At 39.6% G+C, this 14,047-nt stretch overlaps 1 protein-coding gene across 4 annotated transcripts in view; it reads left to right on the top strand.

Annotated features, from left to right (window-relative positions):
- The window catches only part of LOC116049938 (CD2-associated protein), a 97,263-nt gene that overhangs the window by 45,257 nt on the left and 37,959 nt on the right, over positions 1-14,047 (top strand). For all 4 annotated transcript variants that reach the window (XM_036004940.1, XM_036004941.1, XM_031299983.2 and 1 more), the window contains 5 exons: positions 1,954-2,054; positions 2,616-2,742; positions 4,501-4,679; positions 11,804-11,891; positions 13,462-13,556. In XM_036004940.1, the coding sequence (XP_035860833.1) occupies positions 1,954-2,054; positions 2,616-2,742; positions 4,501-4,679; positions 11,804-11,891; positions 13,462-13,556 (590 nt within the window). The remainder of the gene's footprint in view (positions 1-1,953; positions 2,055-2,615; positions 2,743-4,500; positions 4,680-11,803; positions 11,892-13,461; positions 13,557-14,047) is intronic.

Genomic DNA, 14,047 nt, shown 5'->3' with positions numbered 1-14,047 from the left:
CAGTTTTCAATTTTACTTTTTGCAAAGTAAACTGGCAACTGGATGTTGGATGCTGACATTATGCGACAGTATCCATCATGAGTGAGGTAGAATGAGAATATACACACTACACGTACTCACACGTTCAGACAGTTCAAGGTCTCTAAGGGGATGGAGTAACGTTGCACTGAGCCAAAAAAGGTCTTTGTTCATCAGAGTTTATTCATATTCTTCATATTAACCTTATGCAGCGCAGCCTTTCCATCTGTATTATAGACACTAGGGCTGAATTATTAATCGTTTTGAAATCGAAACCGCGATTTGAAAGAATGCGATTAGCTAATCGTGAAGACTGTGTGCAATATTTAGTTGAATGTTTGGTGTAACATTTGGTTTAACAGTTTTTATTCCTATTTATTATTTTTTTATTATTGTATTTACTGTTTTTTCACAAGATAAATGCTGGAATAATTAGTTACATATCACAGATTGTTTACAGAAATGTCCTATTTTCAGTGGATTTTTCATTTATTTTAGTACTGATATTTTTTTATTGGAATTGTTTTTATTATTATAACTTTAGCTTTTGTGATAAATGTTCTGTAATTGAATTGAATTGTTCAATGTTCCATGCTTATTATATCTATGTTCTCATCCTTGCATGAGAGTATAGAGCAGTTTTGACGGTGTCTCATGTTATAATGTTTTATCTGTTACACAGTGACTATTGAACTTTAGCTATACATAAAAAAATAATAATCGCAAATCGAATTGTAATCGCAATATCTGGCAGAGATCTTTTAACAGGGGGTCCGAGACCCCTAGGGGGGTCCTCAGAGTTACTGCAGGGGAGCCACCAAATTATTGTTAATTAAAAATTATGATTTTCTCAAAATTTCAAATGTCTTAACATAAATCCAACATATCATAGCCTATTTGAGGGGGAGACATTAATGATAGGCTTACTGGCCTATAGGTAAGGTAGCCATCCACGGATACAGTTAATCCCAAAGGATTCATTGTGCCACCTGTATGTTTAAAGGCTTTGGCCGCCCTGCAAGTAATTGTAGGCCCAGTTTAATATGCAACTTCATTTTCAATTAAATGTCATTTAGCTGACGCTCCAAAGCGCCTTACAATTGCTATATATGTCAGAGGTCGCACACCTCTGGAGCAACTAGGGGTTAAGTGTCTTGCTCAGGGACACATTGGTTGATGTATCGCAGTGGGAATTGAACCCAGGTCTCCCACACCAAAGGCATGTGTCATATCCACTGCGCCATCACCACCCACTCCAGAATGATATAATGTAGGGCAGAACCCAGAGCCTTCCCTAAGTCAAAAATAATGGGACACATCTGTTATGATTTGGTACGGAACAAGTTTGCATCATAAGAATATTAGTTTTCTTTAAACGCACTCTACTTGTATCCTTACCATATGGCAGTGACTGATTTATCAGGTGATCAGAGAATGTAAATAAACAAACAAGTGCCTCTGGATGAAGTCATTTGTGGTAAATGGGGACCACTTTGGTGCTTACTGTCCTCAGTCTGGACTTGAAATGCTGGTCTTCTTTGTAGAAAACCTCTCCCATAGATCAGCTCAGACGGATGTAACATCTTGTGCTGTCCTTGCTAAAACTACTTTTTTTTTAATTTTTTTTTTTTTAAAACCTTTAAATCAATACTATTTCTTTTTTGGTTGTTGCATTTTTGTGTGCAGCTCTGTTTGTTCAATCAGTCAGTCAGTCAGTCAATCAATCAATCAATCAATCAATCAATCAATCAATCAAACTTTATTTATAGAGCAGAGAAGAAGTGATTTAAAAACAGAGGCAGAGCGTTCCACAGCACGCACGTGCACACACACACACACACGCACACACATGCACACACACACACACACACACACACGCGCGCACGCACAACAGGTTGGTTGACTAACTGGTATTTTCTGACCTGCTTCTCACAGAGCCTAAGAAGAGACAGTGCAAGGCTCTTTTTGACTATCAGCCGCAGAATGAAGATGAGCTGGAGCTGAAAGCCGGAGACATCATAGACATCACTGAAGAGGTACTTTCAATGCTTGATCACGTGTCCAAGATATCAGTTTTTGGTGTGTGGGATTTGAGCCATGCTGGTGTAATATTACAACCACTTATTGTGTTTATTCACTGAAGATACAACTGTCTACTAGTTATTTGTGGTGCTGGCAAGTCGGAACAAGTAAGAGCCGGAAGAAGTGCTAATAATAAGTCAAAGGGAAATGTGTGTGTGATTACCTAACAATAAACATAAAAATATATGTGTGTTTCTATGTAAAGATTGGTCTTTAAGATGTTAAGTAATACTACTTAGTCTAACAAATAGACAACATTTCAGAGTTTTTATTCAGAATTTTGTATTTACTGGATTTTTAAAATTTTTTATTAAAAAAATGTTGATTATTTATCTATGTGTAGCATTGGGAGCAACAGTGTCATTTTTGTGGAACTGTTAAGCTTCCTAAGACGTCACTCCCTCAGGTACACAGGACGCTCGGAGCCACCAGATTGCTTTGCATTTAACATTTTGGAGAAAAAAAATCCCATTACCGTGTCAGGTGGTTTATGTCTTATAATGTCTTCTCTGCAGGTTGAAGAGGGCTGGTGGAGCGGCGACTTGAACGGCAAGTCAGGACTGTTTCCCTCCAACTTTGTCAAAGAGCTGGATGCCACGGGAGAGGACGCCGACTCCAACGACATGGCGGCAGATGAGACGGGTAAGATGTAAAACGAGCAGGGATCCATTAATGTGAAGGCGGCAACTTGGTTGGATAAACATTAGAGAAGGTGAACTGGAAATGTATGTTTGGTTAGGCAAGATACCAAAACAAAGTTCAAGGCAGGCGCATAGTGATGGTTTTTCCTGTTCTTCGTAGACTCAACTGTGGCTGTCAATCTGCGTAGAGCTTTAAAATGCACTTCATGTTCAGGAACAAGGCCGATAAATTCCCCCTGCTTTTACTAAGTCAGCTCTGTTAGCATATAACATCTGCTTACGTTATTTTTCAGAGACAATTTATTCTCTGGTTGAGATATTGGAGCATTTAATGCAGAGCCCGCTTATCCGGGGTCGGGTTGCGGGGGCAGCATCTCCAGCAGGGGACCCGAAACTTCCTATTCCCGAGCCACATTAACCAGCTCCGACTGGGGGATCTCGAGGCGTTCCCAGGCCAGGTTGGAGATATGATCCCTCCACCTAGTCCTGGGTCTTCCCCGAGGCCTCCTCCCAGCTGTTAGTTCATTGTCAGTAAAATGAAGTGTAGTAGTGGGATGTCCAGGTGTTCTTGCAGCTGAAACGAGCCTCAACAAGAAGTTTGGCTGAGGGTTCAGTCTGCAGCTGGATGTTTCTAGGCCTTTTCCCTGTCTTGCATTTGTTTTTCATCAGGGCTGTGGTATACTGTCGACGTTCATAAGAACTGCTGAGTTTTTTTTAATGAATGAATATTTTTCTTCATATACATAGCAATGTTATAATAGGGGCTTTCCGACCGGATAGTACTTGTACTTTTTAGAGGAAAAGTACACTTCTAAGCAGTTCTAAGAACTACTCTCCCCCAAAATCTTTTTTTCCGTTTGCATTCCCACTGGCCAAGTGGCCATAGGGACTGGTAGGAGGGGTAAGGGAGTGACGCAAGCACGGCAACGGTCTTTATAGCGTTAAAATCAGAAAACAAATACACCAAAAAAAGTATGAACTAAATACTAAATCTAATGTATATAGCATATTTGTCATAATTTAAACAAGTCTCCCGAAGAGAAAAGGGTATCTCTCTCTCCCCCCGCCTCTGCCTGCTGCTGTGTGTGTGTGTGTGTGTGTGTGTGTGTGACTGTGTTTTAATTAATTTCACTATTTTGTAAAATGTTTTTGTATATTTTCTTATTTCTCATACTTCATACTACGTCGATGAGGAAAGGGGCATGTGAGACAAATTTTAATATGAGCTGGCTAATGATCTGCAATTTCATAGATTAAGCTATAGTCTTTTTTTTTTATTTATTTTTTTATGCATTTTGATGAGAGCATGTGATTGGAGCAGTGAGAATTTCCCTCGTTCACGGAGCTAAGGCTCGGTCCTTACCACAGCGGCCCAGGTTCCGACCTTGCGGCCCTTTGCTGCTCTCTCTCCCACTTTCATGTCTTCAACTTTCCTCTCAAATAATGGCCTAAAATGCCCCAAGAAATAATCCTCAAAAAGAAGAAGTAAAAAAAGAGATGGGCTTGGGCATGCTTCAAATGGGGTAAGGGTGACCAGAGCAAAATTGGAGCGGGAGATAAGGCAACGCTGCAACCTTTTTAAAAATCTGCTCTGTGCTCAATTTAGAATACTCCTCGCTCACTCACGCTCCGCTCACATGCTCTGCCCCCCCATTGTGCCGCGGCATCCTGGTTGAGAAAGGCTGATAATAGCAGCAAGATGTGATACTTTCACCCTCTAATTCACCCTCTGTCTCCCCCTGTTGTATCCCCTCCGCAGATTTAAGTGGAATGGAAAGCGCTCCCACCCCCACATCCCCTCAACCTGCCTCAGGGAACGGAGTCATAGCTCAGCCCAAGAAGATCCGAGGCGTTGGCTTCGGAGATATTTTCAGAGAAGGGTCGGTCAAACTAAAGGCCCGGCTGCCAAGCGCCGAAACCGAGGAAAAGAAGGCGAGAGTAAGTGTGATGCAACCTCCGAATACACACATAGAACCGAAGAAATGCTGCTGAAGCTGACCTCCATAGAAAAGCATTCTGATTTCCTTTTTGTATATTTACATATGTGTCACAGAGCATTATAACATTGGCGACAGAAACAAAAACATTAATCCCTGTGGTTTATCTTTTCATTTACATACCGCTGCAAAACCAGTGTTGCTGCTAAAGCAAACCAGCCATTTAGCTTATTCAGCTGAATTGTATTGAAAAGGGGAATTACCAAAATACTTTTTTTAACGCTTTTAAACTTTTTCAGAAAGTGTAAAAAAATAGGATTCAATACAGTAATTATTTACTTCAAGACAGATATTTTTCCGTGTAAAGATATAGAGATACATTAAAACTTCTTACAGAACATATTACTTTAGCTCCTGAAAAATGTGCACTTTTAAATTGCACATGTACTTTATTTCCAGAGTATGCATAAAACGGGGCAATCGTTTTGTGTGTAGATTTGTTTCACATTTCATTTGGATTTGGATCAGTAATATGATGGTCTAGTCAAAGTGCTAAGGAGATCAATTACTTTAAAATATAGTATTCCACTATTATTCCGAATTTGAATCGGGTCTTGTAAACAGCATATTCCGTTTGAATATTCAGAATAAGGCATTTTTTCCGAAGCATTTTTCCGATTAAGACATGTAGGATATGCCGCAATTATTTGGGTTCTGGAAGCATTCTTAGGACATGTATACAGCGCATTTAGACAGGGTTTCCGCGGGGTCTTAAAAAGTCTAAAATTTAAAAATCTAATTTTTAGGTCTTAAAAGTCTTAAATTCGCTGTATTTCACAGTATTGTGTTCTAGGTCTTTAATTATTTTAAACAGGTAACTTAATTTTCCTACGTCCATGCAACGCTTCCTCTAATGCTCTTTTTTAAATTATTATTCCGTGGTGTTGTAGTTCTTTCAGCTTTCGTGTTATTTGGCGCGAGTCTCTTTCGGATAATACCACAGACATAAAACTGATTTTATTCTTCAGCTATGGCGAAGTGCAAGTTTAGCGCTACTTGGCTTGAAAAAACTGAATTTAGGGCTTAGTGGATGTTGTGATAAAGGCCTTAAATTCCATTCATAAAAAGGTCTTAAAAAGTCTTAGAATATAATATATTAGAATATGCGTCTCGGGTGCCTGGGTAGCTCGCCTGGTAGAGCAGGAGCCCACATATAGAGGTTTACTCCTCAACGCAGCGGCCGCAGGTTCGACTCCGGCCTGCGGCCCTTTGCTGCATGACATTCCCCCTCTCTCTCCCATTTCATGTCTTCACCTGTCTTATATAAATAAAGGCCTAAAATACCCCAAAAATCTTAAAAAAAATAAATAAATAAATAAAATGAATGTGTCTCAATCAGGGTTTTACCTGACAGGCAACAGGCATCTTCCTCTTGCCTGTTTACAGCGTACAGTCAGCTCTGTGAGTTGCTATGGTTGTTACCAGAAATCAACCAGCCAGCAGTTAGCTAGGCTGCGGTAGTCATGCATGTCCAAAAGACAAGCCCACATTTCTTGTTCGGAAGGAGAAACGCACCTTATTTCAAACATTATGAAAGACTTGGGTATCAGTTTTTTTGAATATGCACAAACATCGCAACGACGACCTTTTCAAGAAGGTGGTTGAAGAAATGGAAAAGGGATGCTGGGTTTGCACGGTCGAACAAGTCCACCACCGGTGGAAAATTTAGAAAAGAATTCCTATTTTTGCACGGCTGCATGTAAACTGGAATATGAGTGGTATATCCACTTTCATTAGACATGTAAACAGCTCAGTTGGAATATTGTCTTTTTCAGAATCAGGGCAAAAAACCCGGAATATTATGTGCATGTAAACATAGTCACCATCATTAAAAAGACTGCATTTATCCCCATATTCAAGTGACATCGCATCAATCCCCTATTCGTGCAGGATAAATAGCCTGGCATCTGATCCTATTTAGCAGCAACTCATGCAAATCAGATGAACTGTGTCTGGGCTCATTTGCATCTGTAGTCTCAGTAAATAAAACACATGTAAAATGTTGCTCTCCTGACAGTAATTTGCATAAATCTAAATAAAATGTCCCTTCAGTCTCAGTAACATCTCTTCAGTCACATCTCTTCTTCATCTATACGACATGTTGGTTATCTATATGATTTATTTCTGTATTGTTTTGGAGGAAGTGTCTTGGGTCAGCCTGGCACAGATTTACATTTTTTGAGCGGTCTGTTTTTAAATTTAAAATTTTTGATTTGATTTTATTAGGCTCCCCATTAGCTGATGCAGAACATCAGCTACCGTTCCCAACAACAGATGAGACTTTTTTATGGCGTTATATATGTGTCACATTCCTGAGCGAGTAATTGTATGTTTTGAGCACAGAGAACTATATTTTGCAAGCGCATTACATTGCATTTTGAACAGAAATGTACACTCGCAAAAAACAATTCAGCTTGAGTAAACAAAAACCTATTTCGTGCACAATAAATGTATTTGCATGTCTTTCTCTGCTCGCAGGTAGACGCTGCTGCGCTCCGGTCATGTCTCCCTCGCTCTCAACCTCTTCTCTCTACGCGCTCAACTCTAGACACGCTCGCTCAGATTTTCACAGCGTTACAAGTGTGCCACAAAACCAACCAATCGCAGAATCAAAAGGTCAATTCTGATTGGCTGTTCGTCTCCAATTAGATCGCAAGTAGCAGGAAACAAAAATCTAGGAGGAACAGTCTTTTTCAGTCTACACCTGTTGGTAAGGCAAATACTGACTACAGTGGAGCTGTTCGACTAATGTTACTGGATTAAAACACATTTCGATCAGTATTTTGCATTATTGACTTATATCACAGAAATGTCTTAATATTTGTGTATACTATAATGCCGTTGTTTTCTTTGACTTATATCTCCTGGTGTGTTTAACGTTAGTTTGACTCATCCTTCACAAGCAATCTAGCTAGCTCACACACTGCAGCCATAGACTGTATATAAGAGACTGCAGCCGACATGTCATCTGAACAGGCCTCGCAGCACTGTAACTAGCTAAGTTAGCTAGGTCTCGCAATGCGAGACTGAACAGCAGTAGACCTGTCACACTATAGCCACATGTAGCTAAGTAGTTTTTAATACTTTGGTTACATTACCGTATTTTATTAACCTGAATTATGTTGCTATATTAGCTTGCGAAGGAGCTATCCGTTGCTAACGCTAATTTATCTCAAAAAGCAGAAACGTTAGCGAAGCCAAGATATGATTTCACTAGAGACCAGAGAGGTGTTGTAAGACTCGTCAAGTGTTGTCATGTGTTTACGCTGTCTTACAATGAAACCATATCTTGGCAGTAACATTAGTTAGCTACTGCTTTTTGACATAAATTAGCTAGCTAACGTTAGCGTTAGCATCGGATAGCTACTTTGCAAGCCAATAAAATATATAGCCTTGGCAAACAGAATTAAGGTTAATAAAACACGATAACTATGTAACCAGTATTACAAACTTCTTACAAGTGGCTGGATTGTGACATTTTAGGTGTGTTCGGATGAATATGTTGGATGCATAGCTGGACTTTATCCATGCTGGGCTAATGTTAGATTGCTTGTGAAGGATGACGTTAGTCACACAGAGATATGTAATTCAAACAACGGTATTGTGATTAACACAACTATTAAGGCATGTCTGTAATATACCGGTCGGTCAATAATATAAAATACTGTAGATCAGTGCTTTCCAACCCTTCTGGTCAGAGTTTCCCCCCACAGCCCTGTCATATAAACTCACATACCCCGCCCTATCAATTCCCAATGTATTCACACTATTTATCATATTAAAGTGAATATTCTTACATTTTCATGCAATTGAACTGTAAACATTTAGGTTGGTTTGGTCAGAAATTCTACTAGCTAGCTAGGCCTTTTACTTGAAGTGTGGTTAATGTTTCAAAATTCATCCATTACTTTTAGCTAATCATTTCAACTGTTAGTTAAGTCAGTAGGCCACTTTTAGCTGTTTATTTCTACCATTGATTACTTCGCTATATGTTTAAACATGTGTTGAGTTGTTTTAGCTGATATATTGTTTTAAATCAATCATAATTCAATTATTTTAATTAGTTAAGCTGCTCCACAATCTTTCCAAGTACCCACTGGCTACAGCAGCGATACCCCTTGCTGGGGCATCACGGCAGGTGTTGCGTCAAAGACTGTTTCCCTGTAGATGTATTTCCTGCTACTTGCGATCTAATTGGAGATGAACAGCCAATCAGAATTGACCTTTTGATTCTGCGATTGGTTGGTTTTGTGGCACACTTGTAACACTGTGAAAATCTGAGCGAGCGTGTCTAGAGTTGAGCGCGTAGAGAGAAGAGGTTGAGAGCGAGGGAGACATGACCGGAGCACAGCAGCGTCTACCTGCGAGCAGAGAAAGACATGCAAATACATTTATTGTGCACGAAATAGGTTTTTGTTTACTCAAACTGAATTATTTTTTGCGAGTGTACATTTCTGTTCAAAATGCAATGTAATGCGCTTGCAAAATATAGTTCTCTGTGCTCAAAACATACAATTACTCGCTCAGGAATGTGACACATATATAACGCCATACTTTTTCAGACAAAACGACCACATGAAATAAAAATAAATAATGTTGTTCATTGCCTACACTAAAGGAACATACCCATATTCATATGACGTTTCTGTTTGGCGTAAATACACGTGTATGTACTTGCATAAAAAGGCAAGCAGGAAATACAATTTAAACTGCCATCCAGTTTGAGATCGAAATTTTAGCCAGTATGGAAACAGTTATTCTAAATGGTAAAACAAAAAACAATTTTTTTCTGTTTTGTTTGTAATTTATTTACTACTTCTTTTTTTTTTTTTGGAGGGGGTAGGGGGAGCACAAGGGAGGATGATGACATGTTGATAAGAACACACTGACATACAGCTGTATCAATTCCAACAGAGGCTCACTGCTTAGTTAAGCATGTAACTCCGCTCTGAAACTCTTCCCTCTTTTCCTTCTCTCTCCCCTTCACAACAGCCCTCCCACTCTCTTTCACCACTGACACGGCTTCCTTCGCTCTCCTCCACTCCTCACATCCCACCACATGTCGCATGCTCTCACACTCTCTTTGGCCTTGACCCGCCCACTTCAGCCAATCCTCTCTGGCTGCAGTAGGATCAGGCGCATAACGCATCCTGCTTATGACATTTTCACTTTTTTGACTTTTTTGGTCGTTATTGGTGGTTTCTGAACTGATCAGTTCTGTTATACACCAGTCTGGTACCGTTTAGCACTATGCATTCATTTCTGTTAAAGCTTTAGTGCGTAACTTTGTTTATATTAATGAACGTCCGTTACGTTCAAGCCGTTGCCAAATGAGTTGATACAAAGCTAATTTCGCATAGCCAGACCTTCCTCCACAGCACTGTGGAGGAAGGTCTGGCTACTCCACACAGCACTCCGGGATTGGAGAAAAACGTGCTCTTGTTTATTGACATTTCTTTAAACCAATCACAATTGTCATGGGCGGTGCTACGCGCCGAGCGGAGCCCCGGTGCCTCTGCAAAATAGCCTCGGGAAGGAACTTGTTTTGGTGGAACATGTGTACGTTCAAAGGTTGTTTTAGTCGTGCAACAGAAAACTTGGACAGATAGTCTAGCTAGCTGTCTGGATTTACCCTGCAGAGATCTGAGGAGCAGTTAACCATAGTCCTCAGAAATCCATTGGAGTTTAAAATTAAAACACAAAGAAAGTGGAAGGTAACGGACATCTGAAAGCAGACATCCGAAAAGATCTGGCGAAATTTCCGGCAGAACGAGAGCAATCCCGGAAGTGGAATGTTGTGGATATAGACTAATACAAAGCTAATTAAGCCTAGCAACTCCACAAAACTCTTTCTGTATTTCTCAGTATGGTTGTTGTGTATTGTTTAGGGTCCTTGGCACCACAAGACTAATCGGCATTGCAAATTGAACATGTAGCTCTACTTGAATGGCCTTCTTTTGACTCAAAGTACTGCCAAACAACACTTTTTCTGCTCACGAGTTCCATTTTCACTTTCTCACAACCTACTGCATTGAACGGTCCACCTAGCGCGCCTAGTGCAAGCGTACGGTTCGCTTCGGTGGAAAAAAATTCTGAGGTTCGGCAGAAACCGAACCCCGTCAAAAAGCCCAACATTCGGCCCAATCCGAACCCGAATCCTGGATTCAGTGCATCCCTATTTAAAATACAACTGTCATTCATTTTTAGTGGTGCCTTTTATATTCAATTCAGTGTCAATGTTCAATAAAACAATGTTGGAAATGATTTCCTTTCTTTTGTTTTAAATTCAACAAGCAATTTGTTGTATTTTAGCAGAATACTGAAAGCAGCAGAAATGCAGAACTGAGTACACTTTAATATAGTAATGGGCGATAGAAACGATATTCAATATAAACGATAATAAATTGGCCTATGATAGAGATTTCAATTATCGCGATAATGCATCTACCCGCGAAATTTAGAGCCATGTTTCTTTCTCTTTAAAAAAAAAAAATACATTTAGCAGTTTGGCTTTCCTTAGGGTCTATGTAACCTGTTCTGAAATGGTTCTATTATAATTTATATATTGTGATATATATCGTTATCGCAAGAGGCTGCAATGTATATCGCAATATGGATTTTAGGCCATATCGCCCATCCCTACTTTAATATCGGTTAATTTATCGCAAGTAATATCGTTGTCGAGATATTTAACAAAGTTATCGCATATCTTCCTCATATCATGCAGCCCTAATAATGGTACACCTTTTTATTTTATCTTTATTTCTATGTAGTCTTTTTGTGCCTGTGACTCACTAATCATGACTTACAAGCTGTAACATCAAACATCCCTTGTGTAGCAGGAAAGGTATTCTTTCTTTCCATATCTGCTACAATCCTTAACTGCTAAGCCCAAAATGAACGGCATCATTCATACACATTTCTACTTAATAGCACGGAGTCATGATGAGATTACCCCACTCATTCGGTTCCCACACAAACTCATAGACAGGACTCCTTCACATAAAGCCACATATCCACTTGTGCGATAAATCATTTCCATCTGTATTGTTTGCTTCATTTTAGCCAATCCCATCATTACCATCTGCTGCAAAGCCCGCCCATCCCAACGTGACCGACTCGCAGAGAGCAGACGGAGACAGCAAATCCAAAGGTATATATAACACTACAGTATGAAATTAAATACTGAAAAGGATACTTTAACATGTGGAAAGTGTATTTACTGTCACCAGTTCCTTGTCGGTTTACTTCTAAAGTTGGTGTGCTAGCCCTGTTAGCATTATTTGCATCTGTCATTAGTTACAGCTCCACTGTGTAGTTTGGATATGATGAAGCATCACTTGCAAATACTGAAAAAGCCGTTATTCAAAAAGAATTGACCCCAAGTAAGTGGATTGTAAACCTTGTTTTGTTTGTGTATTGGGGAAATATGATGGGATGTTCAAATCCCTAAGAAATGTGTCAGCTCTTTCTCAGCGATTTGTCGGGGGGGATGAGTGGGATTTCCCCCTTTCTGGTTTACATATCCCTGCCTCTGCTGACTTATTTTTATCCCCAGTGGGGACAAAGTGTATCCCTCCCCCACCCCTAAAAGTGATCAATGCTACTTCACCAATAGACCATATGTTATATAGCTAAAATAGAAGTATTTTAAACTAAGTAAACGTGAACACATAGTGCCATAGAACGATAAAATCCGAGCAGCAGTTGCTGGTTGTTTTCAGCCGCTACAGAGCAACGGGACGCTGGCTACCAGCGGCAGTTGTTTAGGTAGGTGACTGTGAGCCGGCTACAGGCACTGCCAGATGATGGTCCTTTCAGGGGTCATGTATAGGAGTTTAGTCCGACAAAATGAGCGTGATGCGGCGATGCCGGTTAAGTTTAGGCACCAAAAGACTAGTTAAGGTTAGGAAAAGGATCGTGGTTAAAACACTCCCGAGGAACGAATGATAGTTTCCTGGGTGAAAGTATTTTGTTTTTGCCGCGAAGTGAACCCCACTCTCCGGCTTGAAAGCGCTGTGTTTTATTTTGACACCACGTTGTGCTATTTCATTTTGAGATTATTTTCCATTGAATATTGACGTTCATAAATAAGTGTTTTTGCATGGCTGGCCGTGTGGCACTATATCCATGGTATTGGAAGGGGAATTTAATTCTTGCATGTTTGTTTTTTTGTGCATGATCGAAAATGTATCTAAATCTTTTTTTTTTACAAATCGCACCCTGCTTAAATGAATAATAAATACTCTAGCTTAGAGCTGGGCAATAAATCGATATTATATCGATATCATGATATGAGACTAGATATCGTCTTAGACTTTGGATATCGTAATATCGTAATATGGCATAAGTGTTGTCTTTTCCTGGTTTTAAAGGCTGCATTACAGTAAAGTGATGTCATTTTCTGAACCTACCAGACTGTTGTAGCTGTTCTATTATTTGCATTTACCCACTTAGTCATTATATCCACATTACTGATGATTATTTATCAAAAATCTCATTGTGTAAATATTTTGTGAAAGCACCAATAGTCAACACTACAATAGCGTTGTGGTATCGATATCGAGGTATTTGGTAAAAAAATATTGTGATATTTGATTTTCTCCATATCGCCCAGCTCTACTCTAGCTGTATACTTGTACTTCTAGGATGCTCTGTTTGGCTTCCTTGTGTGCTTTTGTCTTTAAATCTAGTTAAGACTCCCATTATTTCTGTTTCCTCAGCAAAAGAGTACTGTAAGGTCACATTTGCTTTTGAGGCTACAAATGAGGATGAGCTGACCATAAAAGAGGGCGATATCATCCACATCCTGAGCAAGGTATGTTTTCGATGCATAATGCAAGTTGTGGAATTGAATGGCAAAACACCTTACAGACAGAATCACTGTGACGTCACGCTAACACAACAATCACTTCCGGGTTGACAATTGGCAGTTGATTTGAATTGTGGAGATATGTAAAATCTGCAAACTTTTTATTTTTATATCTGTTGTAATTTTCAGCTGTAACCGTAACATTTAAAGGTATTTCGTTAAACACAGTGATCCGACCTATCTGACGTTTCTGCTGTGGTTATTTTCTCTACTGTGTTGCTTCGCTAGCGTGTTTGATAAACCAAATTTAACGTTACAAACAGCAACAGGTAACACTTTATTTGAAGGGGTGTGCATAAGAGTGACATGACACCGTTGTTATTATGACATGACACCTGTCATGAACACGAAGGCGTCATTTTGAGAGTATTCATGACTGTTGTCATTAAGTGTCAGTCATATATGGATATTATTCTTGACACTGTCACATAAGCATT

This window comes from Sander lucioperca, chromosome 9 (genome assembly GCF_008315115.2).
Source record: "Sander lucioperca isolate FBNREF2018 chromosome 9, SLUC_FBN_1.2, whole genome shotgun sequence".
Taxonomy (NCBI): domain Eukaryota; kingdom Metazoa; phylum Chordata; class Actinopteri; order Perciformes; family Percidae; genus Sander; species Sander lucioperca.
This window is presented reverse-complemented; position numbering and strand designations above follow the sequence as displayed.